Source organism: Schistocerca americana, chromosome 10 (assembly GCF_021461395.2).
Source record: "Schistocerca americana isolate TAMUIC-IGC-003095 chromosome 10, iqSchAmer2.1, whole genome shotgun sequence".
In the NCBI taxonomy this organism is placed as follows: domain Eukaryota; kingdom Metazoa; phylum Arthropoda; class Insecta; order Orthoptera; family Acrididae; genus Schistocerca; species Schistocerca americana.
In genome coordinates this window covers 158207178-158234180 of record NC_060128.1, presented here as the reverse complement: position 1 = coordinate 158234180, position 27003 = coordinate 158207178, and the positions used below count along the sequence as shown (strand labels likewise).

General features: G+C 41.0%; 1 protein-coding gene across 2 annotated transcripts in view; it reads left to right on the top strand.

The window, feature by feature from the left end:
* The window catches only part of LOC124552582 (all trans-polyprenyl-diphosphate synthase PDSS1), a 737622-nt gene extending 711799 nt beyond the window's left edge, over positions 1-25823 (top strand). For both annotated transcript variants that reach the window (XM_047126903.1, XM_047126904.1), the window contains 5 exons: positions 7855-7944; positions 12247-12378; positions 15953-16147; positions 18293-18532; positions 23416-25823. In XM_047126903.1, coding sequence (XP_046982859.1) covers positions 7855-7944; positions 12247-12378; positions 15953-16147; positions 18293-18514 — 639 coding nt within the window. In that variant the 3' untranslated portion in view covers positions 18515-18532; positions 23416-25823. The remainder of the gene's footprint in view (positions 1-7854; positions 7945-12246; positions 12379-15952; positions 16148-18292; positions 18533-23415) is intronic.
* Positions 25824-27003: the final 1180 nt, after the last annotated feature.

Sequence of the window (27003 nt, the reverse complement as noted above, 5' to 3'; positions counted from 1 at the left end):
ATTCGAACCTGCGACCGTAGTGGTCGCGCGGTTCCAGACTGTAGCGCCTAGAACCGCTCGGCCACCCCGGCCGGCTGCAACAGTTTCACAATCGCACAGTTTTCCCTGTGCTCTGTCAAAACATATGTTTGTAACGTTTTGAAATTTTTCCGTGTGTAGACCGTCAAATCTTGCATATATCCAAGCAAATCTGAACATGTCCTGGAATTTTGGAGAGCGAAGTTGATTATGTGTGAGTGCCTGACCTTTGATAATTGTCTGAAAATAAAAAAAATTACTCTGTTCACTCGAGGGAAGGCTTGAACCAAGGACCTCTCGTTTCGCAGCTGTTCAGGCTAACCACGGGACCACGGCGCTCCTGAGCTCACACTATCCGTGATGTTGCCTATCTTGCGCATGGACTACTCAGTTTGTACATTTTGCTTATTTTTTTCATGGTTCCACACAACTTTTTCCAGTTTTCTCGAATGATCTGTATTCAGTTTTTAAGGGCTATCCACTGTGCCAACTTATAACTAAATCTAAGGGGGGTGCGGTGGGGAGGTTCTCTTGTTAGAAGAGGTTTAAAACGACCGAAGTTGTCAACAGTGTTAAAGGTTGTGATGAACGCATTCCCGGTGCTCACCGCACAGCTGTCGTTTTCGTCAGCGAAATGTGCGGGAATTGATGCCCAAGGGAAAGGGGTGGGTTCATTGATGCCTTTTCTGCCACCCCCTACGACCTTCTCGTGACGATTCTGAACCGCGGTGTGTCTGGAATGTTTTCCTCGCCCTCTCACAATAAAAACGCGCCAGCACTGGGCGTCGCGGTTCTATCTTCTACATCTACATCTACATCCGTACTCCGCAATCCACCATACGGTGCGTGGCGGAGGGTACCTCGTACCACAACTAGCATCTTCTCTCCCTGTTACACTCCCAAACAGAACGAGGGAAAAATGACTGCCTATATGCCTCTGTACGAGCCCTAATGTCTCTTATCTTTGTGGTCTTTCCGCGAAATGTAAATTGGCGGCAGTAAAATTGTACTGCAGTCCGCCTCAAATGCTGGTTCTCTAAATTTCCTCAGTAGCGATTCACGAAAAGAACGCCTCCTTTCCCCTAGAGACTCCCACCCGAGTTCTTGAAGCATTTCCGTAACACTCGCGTGATGATCAAACCTACCAGTAACAAATCTAGCAGCCCGCCTCTGAATTGCTTCTATGTCCTCCCTCAGTCCGACCTGATAGGGATCCCAAACGCTCGAGCAGTACTCAAGAATAGGTCGTATTAGTGTTTATAAGCGGTCTCCTTTACAGATGAATCACATCTTCCCAAAATTCTACCAATGAACCGAAGACGACTATCCGCCTTCCCCACAACTGCCATTACATGCTTGTTCCACTTCATATCGCTCTGCAATGTTACGCCCAAATATTTAATCGACGTGACTGTGTCAAGCGCTACACTACTAATGGAGTATTCAAACACTACTAATGGAGTATTCAAACATTACGGGATTCTTTTTCCTATTCATCTGCATTAATTTACATTTATCTATATTTAGAGTTAGCTGCCATTCCTTACACCAATCACAAATCCTGTCCAAGTCATCTTGTATCCCCCTTCAGTCACTCAACGACAACACCTTCCCGTACACCACAGCATCATCAACAAACAGCCGCACATTGCTATCCACGCTATCCAAAAGATCATTTATGTAGATAGAAAATAACAGCGGACCTACCACACTTCCCTGGGGCACTCCAGATGATACACTCACCATCGAGGACAACGTACTGTGTTCTATTACTTAAGAAGTCTTCGAGCCACTCACATACTTGGGAACCAATCCCATATGCTCGTACCTTAGTTAGGAGTCTGCAGTGGGACACCGAGTCAACCGCTTTCCGGAAGTCAAGGAATATGGCATCCGTCTGATACCCTTCATCCATGGTTCGCAAGATATCATGTGAAAAAAGGGCGAGTTGCGTTTCGCAGGAGCGATGCTTTCTAAAAGCCGTGCTGATGCATGGACAGCAACTTCTCCGTCTCAAGGAAAATCATTATATTCGAACTGAGAATGTGTTCGAGAATCCTGCAACAAACCGATGTTAAGAATATTGGTCTGTAATTTTGAGGATCCGTCCTTGTACCCTTCTTATATACAGGCGTCACCTGCGCTTTTTTCCAGTCGCTCGGGACTTTACGTTGGGCAAGAGATTCGCGATAAATGCAAGCTAAGTAAGGAGCCAATGCAGTAGAGTACTGTCTGTAAAACCGAATTTGAATCCCATCAGGACCTGGTGATTTATTTATTTTCAACCCATTCAGCTGCTTCACAACCCCAGGGATGTCTTATCACTATGTCCTCCGTACGGGAATCCGTACGAGACTCAAACGGCGGTATGTTTCTTCCATCGCAGAGGCGTCAGAACAAGGGGAGAAATGTGGTAAAAGGGGGTGTGACTACCTCCCCATCGTGTGGCACGTCCACAGCTGCGGTGGGCAGAATTGTGGTGGACTTTGGTTCCAGTGTGGCCTTACACGTAAGATGAACTTCTTTTGCTCCATGTGTCGACACCTTGCTGTTTGAAACGTCGTGGAGCCCGAGTTTGACGCCGCAGAGCGCAGCTCTTTGGTACCGTTACAGAGGAAGGTTGTGCGCAGCCTTCTACATCTACATCTACACTCCGCAAGCCACCTGACGGTGTGTGGCGGAGGGTACCTTGAGTACCTCTATAGGTTCTCCCTTCTATTCCAGTCTCGTATTGTTCGTGGAAAGAAGGATTGTCGGTATGCCTCTGTGTGGGCTCTAATCTCTCTGATGTTATCCTCATGGTCTCTTCGCGAGATATACGTAGGAGGGAGCAATATACTGCTTGGCTCCTCGGTGAAGGTATGTTCTCAAAACTTCAACAAAAGCCCGTACCGAGCTACTGAGCGTGTCTCCTGCAGAGTCTTCCACTGGAGTTTATCTATCATCTCCGTAACGCTTTCGCGATTACTAAATGATCCTGTAACGAAGCGCGCTGCTCTCCGTTGGATCTTCTCTCTCTCTTCTATAAACCCTATCTGGTACGGATCCCACACCGGTGAGCAGCATTCAAGCAATGGGCGAACAAGTTTACTGTAACCTACTTCCTTTGTTTTCGGATTGCATTTCCTTAGGATTCTTCCAATAAATCTCAGTCTGACATCTGCTTTACCGACGATCAACTTTATATGATCATTCCATTTTAAATCACTCCTAATGCGGACTCCGAGATAATTTATGGAATTAACTGCTTTCAGCTGCTGACCTGCTATATTGTAGCTAAATGATAAGGGACCTTTTATTCTATGTATTCGCAGCACATTACACTTGTCTACATTGAGATTCAATTGCCATTCTCTGCACCATGGGTCAATTCGCTGCTGATCCTCCTGCATTTCAGTACAATTTTCCATTTTTACAACGTTTCGATATACCACAGCATCATCCGCAAAAAGCCTCAGTGAACTTCCGATGTTATCCACAAGGTAATTTATGAATATTGTGAATAGCAGCGGTCCTACGACACTCCCCTGCGGCACACCTGAAATCACTCTTACTTCGGAAGACTTCTCTCCATTGAGAATGACATGCTGCGTTCTTTTGTCAAGGAACTCTTCAATTCAATCACACAATTGGTCTGATAGTCCATATGCTTTTACTTTGTTCATTGAACGACTGTGGAGAACTGTATCGAATGCCTTGCGGAAGTCAAGAAACACGGCATCTACCAGGGAACCCGTGTTTATGGCCCTCTGAGTCTCGTGGACGAATAGCGCGAGCTGGGTTTCACATGATAGTCTTTTCGAAACCCATGCTGATTCCTACAGAGTAGATTTCTAGTCTCCAGAAAAGTCATTCTACTCGAACATAATACGTGTTCCAAAATTCGACAACTGATCGACGTTAGAGATATAGGTCTATAGTTCTGCACATCTGTTCGACGTCCCTTCTTGAAAACGGGGATGACCTGTGCCCTTTTCCAATCCTTTGGAACGCTACGCTCTTCTAGAGAGCTACGGTACACCGCTGCAAGAAGGGGGGAAAGTTCCTTCGCGTACTCTGTGTAAAATCGAACTGGTATCCCATCAGGTCCAGCGGCCTTTCCTCTTTTGAGCGATTTTAATTGTTTCTCTATCCCTCTGTCGTCTATTTCGATATCTACCATTTCGTCATCTGTGCGACAATCTAGAGAAGGAACTACAGTGCAGTCTTCCTCTGTGAAACAGCTTTGGGAAAAAGACATTTAGTATTTCGGCCTTTAGTCTGTCATCCTCTGTTTCAGTACCAATTTGGTCACAGAGTGTCTGGGCATTTTGTTTTGATCCACCTTCCGCTTTGACATAAGACCAAAATTTCTTATGATTTTCGTCCAAGACAGTACCTAGAACTTTATTTTCGAATTCGTTGAGCGCCTCTCGCATAGCCCTCCTCACGGTACATTTCGCTTCGCGTAGTTTTTGTTTGTCTGCAAGGCTTTGGCTATATTTATGTTTGCTGTGAAGTTCCCTTTGATTCCGCAGCAGTTTTCTAACTCGGTTGTTGTACCACGGTGGCTCTTTTCCATCTCTTACGATCTTGCTTGGCACGTACTCATCTAATGCATATTGTATCATGGTTTTGAACTTTATTCACTGATCCTCAACACTATCTGTACTTGAGACAAAACTTCAGCTAAATTTCGAACTTCGGCGTCTAAATGGGTGGTAATTATGGGGTTTTGAAAACGTTACATTATATGGTGCGTCTGGGTGTGTTTCCTAGCGTTTTTTTTTTTTTTTTTTTTTCGCTGAACGAGGTTCGCTTGTCATGATTTGGGAAACTTTTTTCTACGTCCTCAATCCAGTACCGTTTGGTCTCGAGATCGGCAACTAGAAGCAGAGACTGAGGCGTGCGTTTCACGGCAGCCGCCTATATATCCGGCTGTTGCCCACAACATACCGGTCGAGTCCCGCCTGGACGGGGCACCTGTGGCCAGGGCAAACAGCGGCGTGGCCAGCAAACAGCAGCCTCAGCACGTGTCGCCCGGCTCCAGGGTCAGCCGCTGCTGCACGTGGACTTCACAATGTCAGGTCCTCCTCTGAGGAAAGCGAAGGACAGAGAAAGGAGGGACGAGAAATTAGTCGCTTTCTTATATAATGGCAAGGCAGAGGATTCGAAACCAGATTTTAAACTGCAAAACATTCTTCTGCCTGGTTTGATGCAGATCGTCACGAATTCCTCTCCTGTGCCAACCTCTTCATCTCAGAGTAGCAACTTGCAGCGAACGTCCTCAAATATTTGTTGGCTAAACTCCACTTTCTCAAAAAACAGTTCAAAAGGGTCTGAGCACTATGGGACTTAACATCTGAGGTCATCAGTCCCCTAGAACTTTGAACTACTTGAACCTAACTAACCTAAGGACATCACACACATCCGTGCCCGAGGCAGGATTCGAACCTGCGACCGTAGCAGTCGCGCGGTTCCGGAGTGAAGCGCCTAGAACCGCTCGGCCACCGCGGCCGGCTTTTGTTTTGTCTCGGAATCATCGGTCGACATTTGTTGAAGTTTCGCAACCACGAATGGCTGGCATTATACAAGGTTTATTCTCCATTGATGTCTAAACACGTTCGGTTATCCTGTTCCTCCTTTTTGTCGGTGTTTTCCGTATTCTCATCTTCTCGCTAATTCTGCGGAAAACCTCGTTCCGTATCTTACCAGTCCACCTAATTTTCAACATCCTAGTATAACACCACATCTCAAACGCTCCGATTCTCTTATTTTCTAGTTTTCCCGCAGTCCACGATTCATTAGCAGCGACGCGAAAAGAGAGGATACTTGATAAGGCATGTTGCGGTTCGAACAGACAGGGGACATATACCGGCCACGTAAGAGATGGAAGTCCACCACGAAGGCAAACGCCGCGCCTCCAACGTCTGACGGAGCCTGCGTAATGAGCCAGGCGGTCAGTTGGTAATTCTGGTCTCGTGGAACGTGGAAGGCGCGCCTTGCGCCACCTGAGTCAATAGGCGGACCATCCAATCCACTAAACACAGAGCACACACTCTCTCTGCCGAGGCGGATGTCCGCGCCACGTGTGCCGGTGGGGAATTACGATTTATTTACAGATTTTTCACGGCGCCTCCATTCGCCATCGCATGGGAGCGACGAGAGGACCAGCGCGTGTTTGGAGACCCCCCCCCCCCTCTCTCTCTCTCTCTCACACACACACACACACACACACACACACACACACACACAGAGAGAGAGAGAGAGAGAGAGAGAGAGAGAGAGAGAGAGAGAGTGAGTGAGTGAGGTAGAAGGCAGCGAGCTGAGAGCCTGCACTAGCACTCGAACTCCCCGCGCTCAGGACCGTATTTGGGATTTATAGAGCCTTCGGCTGCTCCTGTGGCGCGGGCACGTCCGTGGGACATTTTGTGATAAATAAGCTGCAGAAATTAAATTTTACAGTAATTTTCGAATTAAAATCCTGTAACTCAGCATATATATGATTAGGAAACGAGATAATTATAATAGTAGATGACTACTTTTGCTATTTGGGAAGCAAAATAACTGATGATGATCGAAACAGAGAGGATGTAAAACGTAAACTGGCTATGGCAAGGAAAGCGTTTCTGAGGAAGAGAAATTTGTTAACATCGAGTATATATTTAACTGCCAGGGAATCATTTTTGAAAGTATTTGTACGGACTGTAGCCATGTATGGAAGTTAAACATGGATGATAAATAGTTTAAACAAGAAGATAATAGAAGCTTATGAAATGAAATGTGGTGCTACAGAAGAATGCTGAAGATTACATAGGTAGACCAGGTAATTAATGAGGCACTGAACAGAATTGGGAAGAAAGGGAATTTGTGGCACAACTTGACTAAAGGGATCAGTTGGTAGGACGCGTTCTGATGCCATTTTAGTATTGAAGGAAAACGTGGAGCGTAAAAATCGTAGTAGGAGACCATGAAATGAGTACACAAAGCAGATTCAGAAGGATGCAGGTTGCAGTAGAAGAGGCTTGCACAGGATAGAGTAGCATGGAGAGCTGCATCAAACCAGTCTCAGGACTGAAGACCACAACAACAACAGGTTTCTTCAGAGATGTTGGTCAGTCGACCACACTTTTAGCTATCAGTTCCTGATCGTCTACAAATAATAATGTTCGCACTCTATGTTTTGTCAGTTTTTTACTTGATGTAATTGTATTTCCCATTCCTCAGTTATTTAATCAATATAAATAATTAATAACAGCGATGTAAGCCACACACTTTTCTAATTTCCACGATAGACTTCTGTGGCTTTTGTATATTTTTCATGATGTAATTTAATGTTTGCCTCTGTAGAACAGTATAAAATTTCTATTGCAAAGACTAAATTATTTAGGAGATGATAATTTTTACCTCAATGTATGTCATTTAACTCTGTCACAAACCGTTAAACACAAAAAATTGAATATATAGGGGACTGTTAAACACAGTTATCTGTGTACAAACGCCCTTTCTAAATCTGTATTTTTCTTATCCAAGATTTTACTCCACTGTTTCCAGTCATTTTCTTCCAGGACGGAAGCATCAGTCTTACCTGCTGTTGTTAGTACTAATAATGACGTTCCCATATAACTCTGTAGTGTGGAACTCCACTGATTGTCTTTCTAAAGTCGCAATTTTTCTGCAGTCATTAATGATTGTGGCAGATGTCAGTCTACTTTTAAGGGAGCACCAAGATGAAACCTTTGCTAAGTAGGTGGTGCCTACCATCTAGTCACTATTTCCTACCATGCACAATACATTTGCAAAACAGTTTCCTGTCTGCATTACTTTAAATTTATACTAAGTGATTTTCTGTTATAGGTGGCAATGGCAGGCGACTTCATCCTGGCGGTGGCGTCCATGATGATCGCGCGTCTCAGGGATGATGACGTCACCCTGACGTTGAGCGAGGTAAGGCATGCGCTACGCATTTACGGGCACCTTAAAGTGCGCGGTAAAGCGAAAGGGAGAGGTCCCCTTTGGTTAGACGTGCCACAAACCATTCCTCACTACTTCACGCACCGATAGCAAGCAATCGTGGCCTCGAGTGTTAATAGGAAACGAACAGTGATTCCTTTCTCTATATTATACGTTGTGGGGAAAAAAGATCGGCCCTTGTAGGTGAAAAAAAAACCGAATAAATTATTTTTGAGGACACATAATTGAAAGTAATAAAAATACCAAATTTGATTACACAGAATACAACTACCAAGTTAAAAGCACCTGTGCACCTATTAGTGAAAATTGTTGTGAGCTGTGTCCACACTTTGCCTAGAAAAGATGGCTTGAAATCTTTTGGAGACGAATTCAGTGAGGTGTCTGAATGTCTGTGAAGGAATGGCAGCTCATTCCTCCTAAAGCCGAAAGCAGAGAAGGTGGTGATGTTGGACGCTAGGGTCTGGAGCCAGGTGATCCATTGGGGTCAGGTTGGGACTCTGGGCAGGCCAGGCCATTTCAGGAATGCTTTTGTCTACAAACCATTACCTGACAAATGTTGCTTTAGGACAGTGGGTGTGATCACATTGATACAAACGATCACAGTCTCTGAACTGTTTCCCTACTGTGTGTAGTACACAATGCTTTAAAATATGTTAATATCCTTCTGCATTTAGAGTTTGGTTAATTGCAATAAGGGGAACACACACTAACCACAAAAAGCACTTCCGTGCCGTAACACCAGCTCCTCTGGGCTACACTCGATGGCAGGTGACGTTCCTCAGGAAGTCGTCAAATCCAAATGCTCATATCGGATTGCCACAGGGTATAGCGGGATTCGTCTCTCCGAATTACTCGTTTCTAGGTACCTACTGCCCAGTGGCGTCACTCTTTACATCACCTCATGCTGCATAGCACTGATTCCAGAAATGTGTGGTTTAAGAGGAGCTCTCTACCCACAGTCATTGTGCTACCTGGACTCCTGGTAGCACTTTGGAACTCACGAGTGATTCCTTCCACTGAGTGCGTGCGATTTCTTTTACGACCGTCCTCCGAAATGCTTGATGGCCCCATCTGTCAGCACATAAGGCCTGCCTGGTTTTGAACTAGGTGTGGTTGTCCTTCGCATTTTTGCTTCACAGTCACATCACCGGCAGTCGACTTAACCAGCTTTTGAATGCTCGAATCGTCCCTGATGGATTATTACCCAGCAGACACCTAATGACCAGTCTCCGTTCGAAATCACCGAGCTCACCTGACAGACTGCTGCTACTGGTTCTCTACTGATAAAACGGTATTTCCAGATCCTTTTAAAAATGGCAGGTTCACCTCTCGTGGTCAGTTCCACATAGGAGTGTCTGCATACTTCTGGTCAGATAGTGTACCCACACATATTATAAAAATGGATTTGTGTATTTTCCTCATGTCTTCCTAACCCACTGACCCGATTTCAACCAAACTTGGTACACATATCCCCTATTGTCTAGCAACAATCACTGTGTGGGTAATAACTACCCACCCGACATGGTGAAGGAGATATGACATCATAAACAATGAGATGCATGAAAAACTGCTGCATTGTGCACGACTTTAAAACTATTACTTCTGTGCTGCAACTCCACGTTCAATAGACCTCTCAGAAAGTATCCACATATATTGCTGGATGTACCTATTCAAATATATCACTATAAGACACACAGTTCAAGAGATATGACACCATAAATGCTGAGAAACTGCCACACTGTACATGAATTCTTTACTATGAAGACACTGCTACAGTTAAGTCAGCTTAAGGAAATCCCTGACACCTGGCAGCACTGTTGACAGCTTTCGGCTGTGAAGTGCGAATGGCTTGGGGCGAAAACAGTAGCTGCCTATAGAATGATGAAGAGGCATTGCGAAGAGACTTTTTCAATATCGCTTCATAGATACGTAAAGTAGCTGAGCCCAGCGCATAGAACTGTACACTATAAACACTATTCCTTTTTTGTTTTCATTTCTAATCGAAGATTGGCTACCAGCCTAGTTTTCACCTAATCAGATGTGGGAAACCACCTAAAAATCACATCCAGTCTTGTCAGCACACCAGCCCTCACCATTAATCCTCTGCACAGATTCGACCCGGAATCAGCATGCCGATGTGTGCCACTATCCAGGTGGCATATTAGTTTAATTTTCTAAATAAGGGAAATGAATGAATCTGAGAGGACTTCAACTTAATAATGTCCACCCCCAGTACCTGAGTGGTCAGCACAACAGAATGCCAATCCTAAGGGGCCAGGTTTGATTCCCGGCTGGGTCAGAGATTTTCTCCACTCAGGGACTGGGTGTCGTTGTCCTAATTGTCATCATTTCGTCCACATCGACATACAAGTCGCCGAAGTGGTGTCAAATTGAAAGACTTGCACCTGGCAAACGGTCTACCCGATGGGTGGTCCTAGTCACATGACATTTATTTAACTTCATAATAAATCACAATAAATTAAATGTAATTTTCATTTTGTCATTATTTAGTAACAATATTAGTGTGATGCTCATACAGTGTAAGCTTTCATAGCTGGTACTGACATCACTTAAAACTTCTGTGCTATTAGGCCATGGTTGATGTATAAAACTTTCTCCTAATGTTTCCTCTCTGACTGGAGACATCTTCATAGGTAAAATGGTTAACTGCAGTTAGGCATTTTACCTCTGTAGATGTCTCCCACAGTCAGAGAGGAAATGTTAGGAAAAAGTTTTAACACTGACCATGTCCTGCTAGTCTGGAAGTTTTAAGTGTTATTAGTGCAATGCCATTCATGCATTCACACAATAAACCTCGAGTGCCGTATTGTTGTCTTAATTTAAGACGCTTGAGAATGATAATGTGCTGCCAAAATGGTTGAGCTTTACTAGCAGTCCCGGGTGAGTAGTGTATATAGGAGAAAAGCTTAACAAATTTAATTGACTTCAGTAACACACAATTAGATCACTGATAGTGGAAAAAAGTTTTAAATTTTAATAATTCTGCTGTAGGTTAGTATTTGAAAATACAGAAGTGTTACAGAAAACTTTCCTTAAAATTAATTCTAGTTGCAACACCTGGGTTGCACTGTGCGTGATGATTTTGTGATGTCTGCTGATGGTAATTCTGCCTTGTTCCTGTGACAGTTGCAACAGATCTAAAATATACAAAATTTAGAATCAGATCTTTTGGCAACACTAAACATGTCGATATGGATTTGCAAAGGGAACTACACTTTTTGGGGGGGGGGGGACATTGTGGAAGAGTTTGCAACATGAGAATTGGTCCACATGAAGTAAACCAAATTCACCTGACAAAATTTCGGAGGTTGCTCAAAAGTACGTTCTGAGCATTTTGGTAAATGGTCCCAGTGGTCTCCAGTGGCTGATTACAAAGTAACTGTATTTTGTTTTCATTTGTTGCCCCCAATATCTTTGTATCTATATTGTTCTGAAAACATCTTCTCAGCAGTAAAATTGTTCATGGTATGTTCTGCATATCTTGTATAGAAACAAAATTGTTCAGTTCTCTAACAGTACTTGTTTTTGAAAGCAGTGATGCTCACTTTAATTTTGCCTCTCAAGCTTAAATTTGGTACTGCAATTTCTGTCTCATTATACTGCTATGGCAGTTAACTGATCATTGACAGTGATATGCAGCAGTACAGAACAGTTTAGTGATGAAGAGTTCAGTGATATGCTCTCATGTGTGGGTTATTTAGTGATTGCATATTACAGGCTGTCTCACTGTTAGGAAGGTATTTCCATAGAAATGAAGTTAGCTGAGGTGACAACTGGAATGAATCATAAATAAATTATTTCTAATGAACCAATAGAGATGATGGGCTGTTATGCTAAAATACACAGAAAATATCTGACCAACTCTGAAATTTGGTTACTGTAGTACTGTGTAGCCATCAGAGAACCCACAACTGTCAACCCCTGAGATAAGAGGACAACTACTTGTTAAGATTGGCTGATTGATTGTTGATGATGATGATGATGATGATGATGATACTCTGCCCAGGATACCTCTCCCATGTGCAAAAGTTCTTACAGCTGCAGACCCACCCCACTGCATCAGCAATAAAATTAAGAAATTGAGTTCTGCTCAGAATTAAAAATTCTGATTTACTTACACTTATATTTTAAACTATTTTTCGGTTATTGAAGCTTTTTTTAATGCTCCCATATTTTAAAACTTTTTTATGTTGCAAATTCATTACTTTTTCGTGAAGACATTGGCTTTGGTCTCACAGAGAGTCCTGTTTGCAGGTGGTGACTGACCTGGTGCAGGGTGAGTTCATGCAGCTGGGCTCTAAGGAGACGGAAAACGAACGCTTCGCGCACTACCTCACCAAGACCTACCGCAAGACAGCCAGCCTCATAGCCAACTCCGTCAAAGCGGTATGTATGTGGCACTCTGTCTCTCGAGTTGTGGAGCATGTGCTAGGTGACACTTAGTGTGTGGTTTTTATGTACTGTGAGCTTTACTTGACTTCATTTCACAGTAGTGTAGTGTTCCACAAATGGTCAATCCTGTTAAACCACCATCCCGAATATTTCCCAGACGGAGCATGGAAACTGCATGTAGTTTTCACAAACAGTTGCTAGCAAAGTTAATATATACAGTGATTCCAAACATTGTGGGAAAAATGTGTTATTGCTCCATGGGTTCATTTTTGAAACATAATATGGTCTATCTTTACACTGAACCAGCTGTATACGTAATTGGTGTTGTCTGTCCGATTAGACCGGTGTTGTCTGTCCCATTAGACCAACAAGCATGGCATCTTTTCCCACCAGTAAACAGCTCAGAAAGAAATGAATGGAAATGGCTTCTGGAAAAGTAAGAAGAAATAGAAGAGGGCAGAAAAATGATCAGCATGTAGGAAAGGCAGAATATCTTTCTGAAAATTTATAAGCAGAAACATCAGAATTAAGAGTGCAGAATTGATACCACCATTAAATGCAACAGAAAGATTGAATAAGTGGAAGCAATATATTATCAGCCTGTACAAGAGTAGGAACTGTCGGCTAATTTGATACAAGGAGAGGTGGGTGTTGATACAGAGAACATAAGAACTCCAGTACTAGACTCAGAGTTTGACAGAGCTTTGGAAGGCTGGGATGGACAACAGTTTTTCAGTAACTCCAAACAGCTTAGATGATTACTAAGAAATTGAAGTCCATGTCATACCATGGAGGAGGATACCGAGATAAGAATGGGGTGGGGGGAAGGTTTAGCAGACAGTTGTCCTCTTATGCAAAGGCAAGTCTGTAAAGGACTTCAGTAACTTACCTACCCTGCAGCTGGTGAAATATTGAAATATGCCTGTATGCCGTCAACTGGCCTTTGGTTCTGCAAGGCTTCTGAAACGAGTGTGAACAGGAAACTAAACATAGAGTACCCTGTCCACTGAGATTTTGGTGAAGCCCTAGCCACTGGAAGAAGAAAGTACAGAAATACAAGTAAAAAAACACAATGAACAATTTTGTTTGTATCATAAGATAAACAGTTATGTAAAGAGTATGATAACAAGAGCAGTTAATGATGAAGTCCATCAAAAGGCAATGGACAAACAAACAGCTAGTAATGCATGGAATGCCTTAAAGCAGCAATTTGAAGCCACATCCAAAGATTGTTTAAAATTTTTACAATGTTTTTCTTTTTAAGTTGGCTACCAGCTGAACATATTTCAACTCATATAGCAAATCTGAAAATTTTTTGGAACGAGTTGAATTACGAACTTGCATCTAAAAATGTAAATGTTTTGCCAGATCTTACGCTGTTTTGCAAAACTGTGTATACTTTGCCGAGTGAGTTTAAAATATTTCAGTTGATTTGGATATTACTAACATAGGATGAAAAGAGAACATTCAGTGAATTAAGAATCCAATTTCGTGTACTTGAAAGGAATATTATGAAGAACTCAAACAGTGACAAAACGCAAAAACAAATATTTATGGTAAATGAAAAAAGCACAAATAATATGACAGAGGCAAATTCATTAAGAAAGAAATGAGAAAAATGACGTCTGGAATTACTGTATGAAAATGGGGGGAGGGGGTGGGGGGGGGGGGGGGCACTGTATGAAGGATGCAAAAAGTTGATTTTGGATGGGAGAACCAAAAATAAATATAAACGGATGACAGTTGTGAAGATGCTAGTGGTGTTCTGAGATCTATCTGTGAAGAGTCCTATTAAGTTGAAGCAGATACAGCAACTCGGTGGGTCGGCAATGGTGCTATAAGACTTCTAACCAACTGTCCAGATAATTTTAAAGACTTTCTAAAATTTGTTGGTCCATGTGGTTTAAAGGCAGCTGGGAAAGAACCTTAGTGACAGTGAGGAAAGGTAATATTTGGTTATCATCTGCTATTGGTGGGCTGGATATGATGCTGCTGGATGTACGGTTTGTTCCGTAGCTGTCTAGAAATTCGTTTGCAGTGTTAGCTGCTCAGACTGAAATCCCAATAGTGAATTCAAGTCATGAACAATAGAATGTTGGCTTAATATTGGTGACAAAATAGTGTTACATTGAATCCAGGAGCATTTTGGAAAATTGTGTAAGGCAGACATTCAACCCACTTTGCCCAAATAAATTGCTGAAATGACCACCATTGAAGAGATTTCATTATCGCAGCTGTATCGAGAAGGATGGGGACATCAGGATCAACACAATGCAAATTGACATTGGCGCAGAGAAAGAAGACAACCAGCTCCAATGGAATGTCTGTGGACATTTTAATAAATCTTTTCGAGAGATGAAGCATATGGCCGTGTTCAAGGACATCTCCATGAAATTTCAGTATTGCTGTTTCATAAGGCAAAAATCTGAAGTTAAGGATGAGTTGAAACATTTTCTTGGACATTAAAATATATTGGATCATTTAATCAAAAAGCTACTAAGTGACAACAATGAACTCAGTAGTAAGGAAATCAGGACATCATGCAAATAGAAGGTGTTCCTCAGAGACTAACAGCACCTACATACCACAACATAATGGTGGAGATGTGAAGTATAGTTGAAATGGCAAAATTTCCAAGTAATCAAATAACGAAACCAATTTCCCAGCAGTCATGTGAGCTGAATGTGTTGAAGTGTCAGTGTACATTCTAAAGCTAACTCCAAGATAATCTGTGAAAGGAATTAGTCATTTTTATGTGTGGTTTGGTAAGAAGCCAAGAATAAAGTGGTTCCAAGAATAAAATGGGTTCTACATGCTGTACCCACACCCCATTTCAAAGAAGACAGAAAATGAATAAAAAAGCTGTCAAGAGGTACCTCGTGGGGTAGAATGGAGACGAGCATTACAGAATCTAGTTGAAAGAAGAGAGCAACCAATTGTCGGCGGAGATGTAATCTTCCATGAAAGCCCTGGAGTTGTGAAGAACAAATCAAATTACCATTATATGATGTTGATCAAAATAATTGGGGAAAGTACGCAGCTAAAGAAGTTAAAGAGTCAGACAAATCGAAGATTGAAAAGGAACAGAGAAGGGGAACTCTTAATCCCACCTCCTAGACAACTGCATAATCATTAAATATTAATGAAGCCTTCATGGCCAAATGACTTTGTAATGTTCACTGAAAAGATAATTAATAGAACAGAAGGAGAGCCAAAATCACAAAGAAGATATCAGTAGAGTTATTCAGTTATTTCTCGAACAATGTATGATTGAAAATAAAACGTCAGTGCAAAACAGTTAATCAGCTAACTACTCGTATTAAATTTAACATTTTTGTACAACTAGTTTCAAAACATACTTTATAAAAGACGGTTTATTTAGTTAGCTAGATGATGAACCGCCAGGAAAGACTAATAAATGTAAAATAAAATAATGTAGAATTTAATTTAAAAGGTTTAATGCTTAAAACAAATTTATCTCTAGGCATATTTAGGACAGATGACTGATTCCCATCAGCTTTCATATCATAGCAGATGCTTGGCACTGACATGTAATGATGAATTGCAGATGGCGATGCTGGCGGGCGCGAGCCAAGAAGTGGCTGAGCTGGCTTTCCAGTACGGACGCAACCTCGGTCTGGCGTTCCAGCTGGTGGATGACCTTCTAGACTTTGTTTCCTCCACAGAAGCGATGGGAAAGCCGACTGCCGCAGATCTGCGCCTGGGGCTCGCTACTGCTCCAGTTCTCTTTGCATGTGAAAAGGTGAGGTTGTTTACTGCCCAATTGTTGCTAGTATTGTAAATATGCGTATTACTTTGAAATTAAATTAGCTAATGTAAGAAGAGCCTGAAAAACATTATCCATAACTTTTCCAGCATTTGAAATCTTCTTTGCCATTTTTGATTCAGAGCACAAACATCCTCCCAGTATTTGTTGTTGTTTGATATCTCAGGTGAAGTAGTGATCCACATCTCATCTACAGTAACAAACTGGTGCTCAAAATCAGCTGTTTTTAAATTTCTCTAAACATTTTAGAGGAATTTGTTAAGCAGAAGAAGGAGAGAGAGAGAGAGAGGGAGGGAGAGCACTTTATGATATCAATACCATCCCTGTATTTCTCATATTCCTTTGCGAGGAATGATGTTTGCATTTCCTTCCAGTAAACAATATTTTGGTTGTATGTAGTTTTCCTGACGGGATATAGGTTTCCACTGTAGCTGAAGATCTGATGTGTGTGTGTGTGTGTGTGTGTGTGTGTGTGTGTGTGTGTTGTATTTTAAAACATGCAGCATATTATGCCCTTGAGGTTAACACATTGATTATATCATTAGTCAAAGCCAACACCTAGTATTATACAGCTGAGTGAAATAAATTGGTAGTATCCATTTCAAAGGGACCATTCTGGCATTCATCTTAAGGGTTTTTGGAAGACTGCAGAAAACCTAAATCTAGATTTGCATACAAAAATTTGATCCCTTCATTGCCCATCTGCCATGGTTCTTATATAATGCCATAGGGCCCATATTAAGACTTAAGCTAAAGTGGAATGTAAAAAGAACAGGGTGGGAAATGACTGGCTGGGTGACAAAAATTGCAGCACATTTCTCAACATCCTAGTGGGACTATGTGTGGACTAGTGAAAATTCTGTTTTGAGAGCTCTAGACTTTGTAATTAATTCATATCACAATAGGAAGTGAGAGCAATTTGTGTAATTTGGACAGAAACAGTCACAATGACTGTTTATGGAGTACTGAAATTATGGGACAAATTAGGGAAATCATCCCCTTCTCAACTCATGTCATTTTATCATTTCACATAAAAACAGCCATCATCACCATTATTGTTGTCTTCAGATATGGGGCTGTATCACCATCACTATCGTCTTGGTTTTGTGCACATATCTGGTTTTGCATGTTATGCCTACGTATAGAGATTACTCTAAGTCCTCCCGTTGGTTTTTGGATCTCCCTATGTTGTCCTCTTGGTTTATATTTGTATAGTATAATTTTCATGTAGAGACGTTAATCCTAATTCTGCTCATATTTTCCATGTAGTTTCCTTTTGATCTTTCAGATCCTGCTAAATGTGTGAGAAATCTCATTTTTGCACTCTTGACCATAGCATATCCTCATTTACTGTTGCCCACATTTAAATTCCATGCAGTAAAACTATGTGTCATAAAATTTGAGAGGTTTCTCTTTCCTTACTTTCCCTTTTAAGGGTCGCCTAATAGTACCACTCATTAAGTTAAATTTCTATTACATCATGTTGAAAATCAGTTTTGTTTTCATTTAATGTCTTGCATCTTAAGTATTTAAAATTTGATACTTGCACTACTACTTTTGCATTAAATATAGATTTGAATTTATCAGAAAAATAATTTTATTTTTTCTGTAAAATGCTCTTAACTTTGTTTTGTTTATGGGATCTGCAAATTGTCTGATGCACAGATTTTTTGTGATTGATATCCTGTTATTTGTAGAGTATTCTTATTGTTAGCAATATTTACCAGGTTGTCTGCAAGTAACATTGTCAGCATACAGTCTGGATTTTCAAGATTGTAAGGTAAAATGATAGTTCATTTATGTAGATATTAGAAAGTGCAAATGATGCTCTACACCTTTGTCTTACACTTAGACTGGTGCTCTGCCATTTCAATTCCTTTTCCCTGAAATAGATATATGTGACTCTTCATATATACTTTTTATGACTTCTGGAATTTCAGTTGTGTGATATTCATCCACAGTATTTATGAAAAAAATCAAGAGATATTGTAATAAAGATCACAATAGAGATTGCAGGGGTAATTAAAACCGCAGGAGCTGTAAAGAAGCTCAGCAGAGGTGTTGTAATAACATTTGTATTTTCACAGAGCACGACCTACACTGTCATTTTGTACATTTCAGTACCCGGAGCTGAATCCGATGATAATGCGGAGATTCCAAGAGGCAGGTGATGTAGAACGCGCCTTCGAACTGGTGCACCGGTCGCGGGGCCTCGAGCAGACGCAGATGCTGGCGCGCAAGCACTGCGCAGAGGCGGAGCGACTGGCCGCGCGCCTGAGCGAGTCACCCTACCAGAAGGCACTTGGCGTCGTCACCAGCCTCGTCATCAACCGCATGAAGTAGCACTGGCTACCGCCGCAAGTGAGTCCTATTTTGTACTCGTTACTAGCCTGTCCGCCCAGTTTTGACCAAATAGAGGGAGGCAAAAAGCTCTGTGCACACTTAGCAGCATTCTGTGGGGCAAATGTAGCAGTGAAATTACACTGTCGGTCATTAAAATTCCAGTACAGTGAATGCAGCATGCAAAAAACATCAGATTGTCTCGAAGTCTGCTACACACTAGGAGAGTGAGAAACGTAACAAGAGTGACAACACTGACCAGTGTCTTCATCCCTCACAGATGCTCAGTCTGAGTTTCAGCTCTGTACAGCCATTGAGTGATTTTTGAAGAGTTTTTATTGTGTGTTACAAAAATGGAAGAGCAGAATTTAGAGGGATGTTATGCAATCTAGTTTTGTGTTAAACTTGGGGGATTGGCAAGTGTGTCCTATGACAACTGGAACAGGCCTACGGAGAATACTCCTTATCGAGAGCACAAGTTTTTGCATGCTCTTGAGAGATCAGACCGACATTTAACAATAAGGATGATGGGTGACCTGTTAAATTTAAAAACTTTCACCATACATCATACATCAAATTTTGACAGAAGATTTGCATATGCAAAAGGTTTGTGGCAAAATGGTGCCAAATCTTTCTGACCGAGCAGAAGGATGGCCAAAGAAATGTGTATGAAGATCTGGAGAAGACTGCCAATTACCACGAGTGGATCTGTTGTGTGATCACAGGTGATCAGTCCTGGATTTTTGAATATGATCCTGACAAAAAGCAGCAAAGTGAGGAGTGGACAATTGAGATATCTCTTCAGCTGAAAAAAGCTTGAATGAGCAAATCAAAGTTCAGAATGATGCTGATTTGCTTTTATGATGGTAGGTGTATCGTGCATAAAGAATTTGTGCCTCCGAGACACTGTCGATAAAGTATTTTACAAAGATGATGTTGAAAGGCTCAGGGGAAGGGTGAATCGAGGGAGACCAGAAATTGCAGACAAGTGGATGCTGCGGTGTGACAACACCCCATGTCAGACGGCCATTTCCATCACAGAATTTTTGACCTCAAAATGCATTCCTCTTGTTCCACAGCCCCCCCTCCTGATCTGAGTCTTTGTGATTTTTTTTCTTTTCCTGAAATTGATAAAATGTTTTAAAAGTGTCCTTTTGGTACTATGGAGAACATTCAAATGTGACCAGCATGTTAAAGGCCCTACCAGTTGAAGCCTTTCAGTGCTGCTACCAGGACTGGGAACGACGACTCCACCGGTGTACAGTTGCCGAAAGGAACTACTTTGAAGAGAACAGTACTGTTGTTTGGAGAAAAAAAAACTTTGGTAGACAAAAAATCAGTCCCAGTTCTTTTCTCACACACCTCATACACAGATTTGCGTATGATTGGTATTTGTGCACAGTTGCACAAAGGAGGGGAGTAGTGCCATCTACATTATGTATGTAGGGAAAAGTAATACAGTGTGTGTCTCATTATAGCATTCAAATATTAGAGGTTTGCAAGAAGATTGTGTTGTGCCTGTGTGAGGAGGAGAAACGTGGACCAGCTGTTGTAAGAATTTGACAGTGGTAGTAGCATAGTGACATATCCAAACTGCAGTTTTCCATTCAGCGATGTTGGTACTCATTTTGATCAGGATCCCACATATGTAATTCAACTATGAAACAGGCTTAGGAATTCCAAATTTGAGAGATTAGTTTTTAACATCCCGTCAACAACAAGGTCATTAGAGACCGAGTACAAACTCGGGAAGGAAATTAGCCGTGCCCTGTTGAAGTAACCATCCTGACATTTGCCTGAAGTGGTTTAGGGAAATCATGGAAAATCTAAATCAAGATGGCCAGATGTGGGTTTGAACCGTCATCCTCCTGAATGCGAGCTCAGTGTGCTAACCACTGTGCCACCTCGCTCAGTCAAATGTGATGCCGTGCAGAATCTGTGGCCCCACATGGTTAACACCCAAGTGGACGGATGTGTTGTCCACTTAGCCGTGCAAGTTCATATGGCCAAAGCACATACTTTCAGTCCAGAAATGGGCTTTTTTTGCAGAAAAATGGGTATCTACACAGACAGTGAAACGATATCAGGAGGCGTCCAGCAGAGAGAAGTGTGCCCAATGACAGCTTTCATATCAATACAAAGCACCTTTGAGCACACGACACAATCATTCTGGTTTGCATAGCCAGTAATTAGGACAACATCTGTTACACTTATGATGATTTCAGATTGGCAGATGTGCCTCATCTTTGAGGTCAGCATTGTGCCAGAGTTGATTCATCATAGTGGCTGACATGGGGTGGCATGCCGGTCTCTTGGCAATCCATGGCCAGATGTGTTCAGTGGCTGAGATATCTGGAGAATGTGCTAAGCATGGCAACAGTTGATCACCTGTGTATGAAGGTAAGCCAGTCCAGTGTGGGATACACATTCTGCATTAATGTGGACAATTCGGAGCTTGTTGTGGTTATAAAGTGATAGCTACATCACTATTTGAAACTTGATAATGGATGCTTGCCATCTGAAACCGGTCACTGATAAACTGTAAAGTACCTGTAAGACTGTATACTACATACGATAATGTTTTGTGATGTGAAGGCTGCCAGAGAAAGGAAGAGAGATAACTCTACCTTTTTTATTGGACCTCTTCAACAAGAAGCTGAAGGAGACACAGTTCCATTTCATGAAAAAGAAAGTGGTGTTTCACCTTCACATTGTGTCAACACCTTCGTCTGGAGTTGTATTTCCAAAACAGCATGAGTTGTGTTATGAATTGCTTCTCCTTCCCACTATACCCTGTATTTTCTCATTGTGCCTACCTGCAATTTTTTCTTGTTCCCAAACATGTGGAAATGTCTCATAGATAAAAAATTCTATTCAGATGGGGAAATCATCATCAAAAGAAACACATTTAGCAATTTTATTTTTGGAAAGGTTAAAAATAGGCCAACTCATTGAGAGAAGTATTTCTCCCCCTACTTGGACTCAATGTTGAAATTAAAATTAGTTTTTGAAGAGAGAAATAAGTTGTTATTCTTTAGACAGATATTTATTTAACTCCCTCTTATTGCAGTGTCTCCAGTGTCAGTCTGGTATGGAGAGCAATCAGTCATGAGTTTATGGGACTTGGTACGTGTGGTGGTACAGTGTGAAAAGTTTCCATTTACATTTTGAGTTAATAGAAAGAATATTTATCATTTTATTTATCCCTTCAATTATCAATATTCTCCTAATTTACCTAAAGAACAAGCAAACCCACATATTTGGTAAAAATAAGATTTATTTTTTGAGTGATCAAACTTTGTGTTTAGAATTAAAAGGGTGTAAATATTCAGAGAGTGAAACCATAACTGACAATAAAGACATACGGTCCACTCGCACAGAATTTAAACGGCGTTCTTGTGCTTTCCATGTTCTTGAATGGAATCATTTTCTCTGAGGCAGTACTTCAAAGGCAACCATCTACTGGCAAATGGCAACTGGTGATGTGGTCATGTAACTACTACACCCATAGGCACTGGCTGTCCCAGCTATTAAGGTTTCCATATATGTCAGATGAAACAAAAATATAATATTTAACAACCTAGGAGAAGATAGATTGCTATTTACTGTGAAGAAGACACGTCAACACACACACACACACACACACACACACACACACACACACACGCACACACACACACACACACACAACCGCCAACTCGAGCATCTCAGGCCTGAATGCATTCTGGCTTGAGATGCTGGATGCTGGAGTTGGTGGTTGTGTGTGTGTGTGTGTGTGTGTGTGTGTGTGTGTGTGTGTGTGTGTGTGTGTGTGTGTGTGTATGTTTGTGATTCTCTCTTTACTGATGAAGGCTGTGGCTGAAAGCTGTATGTGAGTATCTTTTAATCGTGTCCGTCTGCAATTTGAAATGTCTTCTTTACGATGAGTAGCAATCTATCTTTTCCTACATTGTTGATATTGCTACCTGGAATTTCCATTGTTTGATGTTTAACAACCTCATGCCAATAAGGATGACAGATTAATCACTTATATAAACAAGCAAAGGTGTTGGATGTACACACCTGAGGCAGGAGCACCTTTTCATTTAATGCAGAAAAGTGTCTGGAAATGTTGTTCCAAAAGAAATTCAGCAGAAGAATTAGTGACAAATTAAATGCAGTAGTTTTTAAAAACAGGTTAGACAAATGCACATTTCCTAAGCTTGCCAAAGCTTAGGAAATTATATTAGACATTTTCAGTAATTACATGATGATGCTCCTATTCACCTATGCTTATAAACTAAGTCCATCTAGACTAGATCACATGTATTACTTCTTTCATATACACATACAGACAGTTTCACCCCCCCCCCCCTCCTCCTCAGCTTCCACATGCATTTTTTATTGAATTTTTATCAATGTTTCAAAAAAGATAAAATACAGTGCCAACTTCAAAATGAATGTAACAGAAGTGTACTACAAAGTCTTTCAAGTATAGCAGGTCATAGAAACTGGCAGAGGGCAACATTATATTGATGTGTATCATTGTATCTGTTCCATCAGTCAAAGAAGATGTGGTCTGCATCATCTTCTGTACCAGAGTTACGTAATGGATATGCTACTGAGCCCATCCAAAGTAAATGTTTCCTGTAGCAGCTGTTGTTGAAGGCGTGGTTCTTGAGTCTTGCAGACTATTGATGTTCTGCATACCAGTAGACATCAGCACTAGGGATTGTTTGTAATTGGATGTGCTTTGATATTCCTCATTCCACATATCTCTAATTACAAGACTGAGTGAGTTTAAGGATAACCATGCTCTATGCCACAGATTATTGTTCCATGTGTGTGTTTGTGGGGGGGGGGGGGGGGGAGGGAGAGTTGTGAGGTGAAACACATTTTGACAAGTTTCTTTTTGCCTTTTGCAGGTGGCCAATATGTCATAGTACTCCACTGTAGAATGTAGAGCACAAATGCAGGAACTGTATGCATTTGCAACACACTCCCGGCCCTGCATACGGCAGGGAGGTCGGAGCCATTTCTGCGGTACGCCTCCTCTGATAAACCTGCGAGCACAAAACTGCAGCAAAGCTGAAAGAGTAGTCTTAGTAACGTGTTGTTCAGCTGCCCGATTTCCTGTGGCATTCTCGATGGATTCATCATCAAATATCTTTCGGGACACTTCATGTGAAGCCATTCTGGATATAAGGAAAATGATGCCATGCCATCTGTTGATAATTTCATTATATTTTGTGGCTGGAACCACAGCAGCGTTTGATATCTTGGATGATCTAAATAGAGGATTTTTGAATGGTTACTAAATATAATCTCATGATAGTCCACTATTTATCTTTCAGAAGTGGCTCCATTTTCCTTTTATCTTTTCCATTTCATTGAACACTGCCAATGTGTACTACAATAACTTATATTGTGATTTGTCCTTCACTGTGAAAAATGTGTGTTCACTTGCCAATGTACACTGATAGCACATTGTAACCTGCAGTCCATGAAATATTTCCATATGTAGTGTCAGAAGGTAATTTTTATTTTTATTTTTATTTTTGGAAAAACAAATGTGCATTCTTGGGAAGTTTCTGCTTTTATGCAAAACATGAAGCTACATATTTCTTGTTATATATAGAGTATACATTTTTATTATTGCAGTTTAATGATATTTGATTGGTGTAATAAAGTTTCCTGGGTAATGTATAAAGGCCTATACACAAGATTCTGTGTTTGTTGTTTGTCGAGAATAATGCATGTGTGCTATACATGATGAAAATAAGGGTGAAAATCTAATACACTTATTGCCTTAAACCTACCTGAGATGTTAATGAACAGTTATTTTCATATTATAAGGGGACACACAGTCTGAATATTTGGCAGATTATAAAATAGAAAAAAAGAGTTTTTATACTTTAGATAGTTTGCCACATTTACCTGGAACAGAAAATTTGTTCATATGTATGTATAGGCTGCCCTGTATGTATAGATTGCCTTATAGTAGAAAATGAATTATTAAGTTTCTCTGTCAGCGTCATGCCTGAATATCGGACCGGCAGCAACTGAGAGTTTGTTCTCAGTGAATCCTTAGGACATACTCATTCTAAACTCTACAATTAAAAATGCAAGCTCAAGATGATTTTAAATTTCTCAGAAAATTGATATGTAAAATGAACAACCTTCTCTTTCATGTGCCTACTTCTCTTCTCCTCTTTCCCACATACATTTATGTCCAGAGAAACCAGCCTTATTCTATCCCAGTGTAATGAAGAGAGCGCTGTAAAGCACTGTCACATGGAAATAATGCTTCTGTCACCAGGGGCCAAATAAAAACAAAAACTTAAAATTTAGTTTTATCCAACTGCTGTTACAGGAATCATGTCAACTGGTGCATGGTTACAGTTAAAGTTACCTGGATCATAACTAAGAACAAAATGTTCTTGAGATATGAGCTGTGGCCAGTCATGTTCAAGTTTGTATTGTTGCTAATATGATAAAAGTATATTTTTGTGCATCGTTTTAACTGGATTTAAAGGCAATGTATTTGTTGGCAGCGTATCATAAAAGTAATGCTCACACCAGTTTTGTGTACCTTGTTATTATAATTCATAATTGTTATATACTCATATTTTTCAACATTTCAAAAATACTTTAATTATTCTTCAAATATTGTATTGTTAAATTTTGTTAACTCATATTTTATACATAAATCTAATTTCTTATATGAAGGAAAGTTATCAACATGTGTATAATATAAAAGTATACCATTTACTAATTTTGAAAAAAAAAATGAATTGTTGCTCACTTAAAAGTTTGCCACCTTTTTTTCATTTTTTGTGTATCTGTGGCTTTGTTTCATGACAACGTGTGTATGCACTAGGAAGACACAATCAACATTTAATTCAAATGGACACCTATTAAGTACCCACATCTTATATATGTGGTAGTAACAAGAAGCAGCTTTTGGTTGGATACAAATTTTAAACTTTGCTGTTACAGTCGTGTGTTAGTGTTATTTATATAAATATATATATATATATGTATATATGTATCCATCCAAAAGTGCTTTCCTACAATCACAGAACGTTTTCTCAAATCAGTTGCTTCTTGGAACTCAGTAGAAGATGAATCTGTATTTCACAGATTCTGTAAATATTATTTTGTAACAGAGTATGTACATATATGTATTGAACTAAAACACAAGCTCTGCGCAAGTGCGAATATTTATCTGTGGTTAAAGGGACAGGATTTGGACATGTAGACTACATATGTATATTGGGATCATCATTATCAGTGTATCTCTCTTTTTTATAATAAAATGTTATAGAAACAATTGTGATGCATTTGCTTAACCATATATGAACCCTTAGAATAAATAAATATGTATATTTCAGCATAAAGGACATTTATTTGGGTGATTTACAAGTCACAGGACATAGTTAGGTGAGTATCATGCAGGTTCCCCATTCCTACTTTAGATACATGACGACAGAGGGAACAATTAAACATTTAAGAACAGAGAATGTAGCATACACACATCCCAGACCAAAGAAAGCTACTGATCTTCCCTGAAAGGTATTTGATTCTGTCCTTGCTGAACTGCATAATCATATCTTGTTCAGCTTCAGATTATTAGCATAACCCCCCCCCCCCTCCCCTGCCCCCTACACACACACACACACACACACACACACACACACACACACACACACACACACACACCTATACCCCTACGTGGTGCCAATGCTATTTTGCACAGGTAGGCGGGTTGTGGTGGAGGTAGTGTCAGATGGGGTATTTAGAGAGAGAGTGAGGTGGGAGGTAAGGAAAGGGCCTGAAGGTCGGTGGCTAACTGCCTGGAGGAGGTCAGCTTGCTGGCTGGAATTTGGGAGGTGGAGGTGTCAGCTATAGTTGTAGCGGCCAGTAGAAAGTGACAAATGCTTGAAGGCTATGTGGGGATATGAATTGGGAGGGCCTAACAGGATGGAGGAAGGGCAAACCGTTGGATTTGTCAAACACTACTCTCCTTATCCTCATCCCCGCAATGGAAACACTTCTTTGCTACCAGTCCCTCCAACCAAAACTATCATTGAACTTCACCTCTTCCTGTTCATTCCGCTATCCAACTGTGACTCCCCTCCTCTTCCACCTAACAAACCCCTAGTCAGCTCGAACGAATTCCTTATCTCCAGATTGGCCTCACCATCCTTCCCCTGATCTCTTCCTAAGAACATTAACCCTTCTGCAGTAGATAGGACAGCCATAGATAACTCAACCTGAAAACTGATCCAGATCTAATCATCCTCCATGCAGACAAAGGCTCCACTACTTTCGCGATGAGTGGCAGTGACTACCTGATGGAAGGCTTTTACCAGCAGCCTGACTGCACCACTTACAAACTCTGCAATAGTGATACCATCCCAAAAGTCTCGCATAACCCAAATCTCAACTGAGATTCATAGATTCATAGGCTCTTCCCAGAACCTCTCACCTAAGTCCATCTCCTTCCTCAC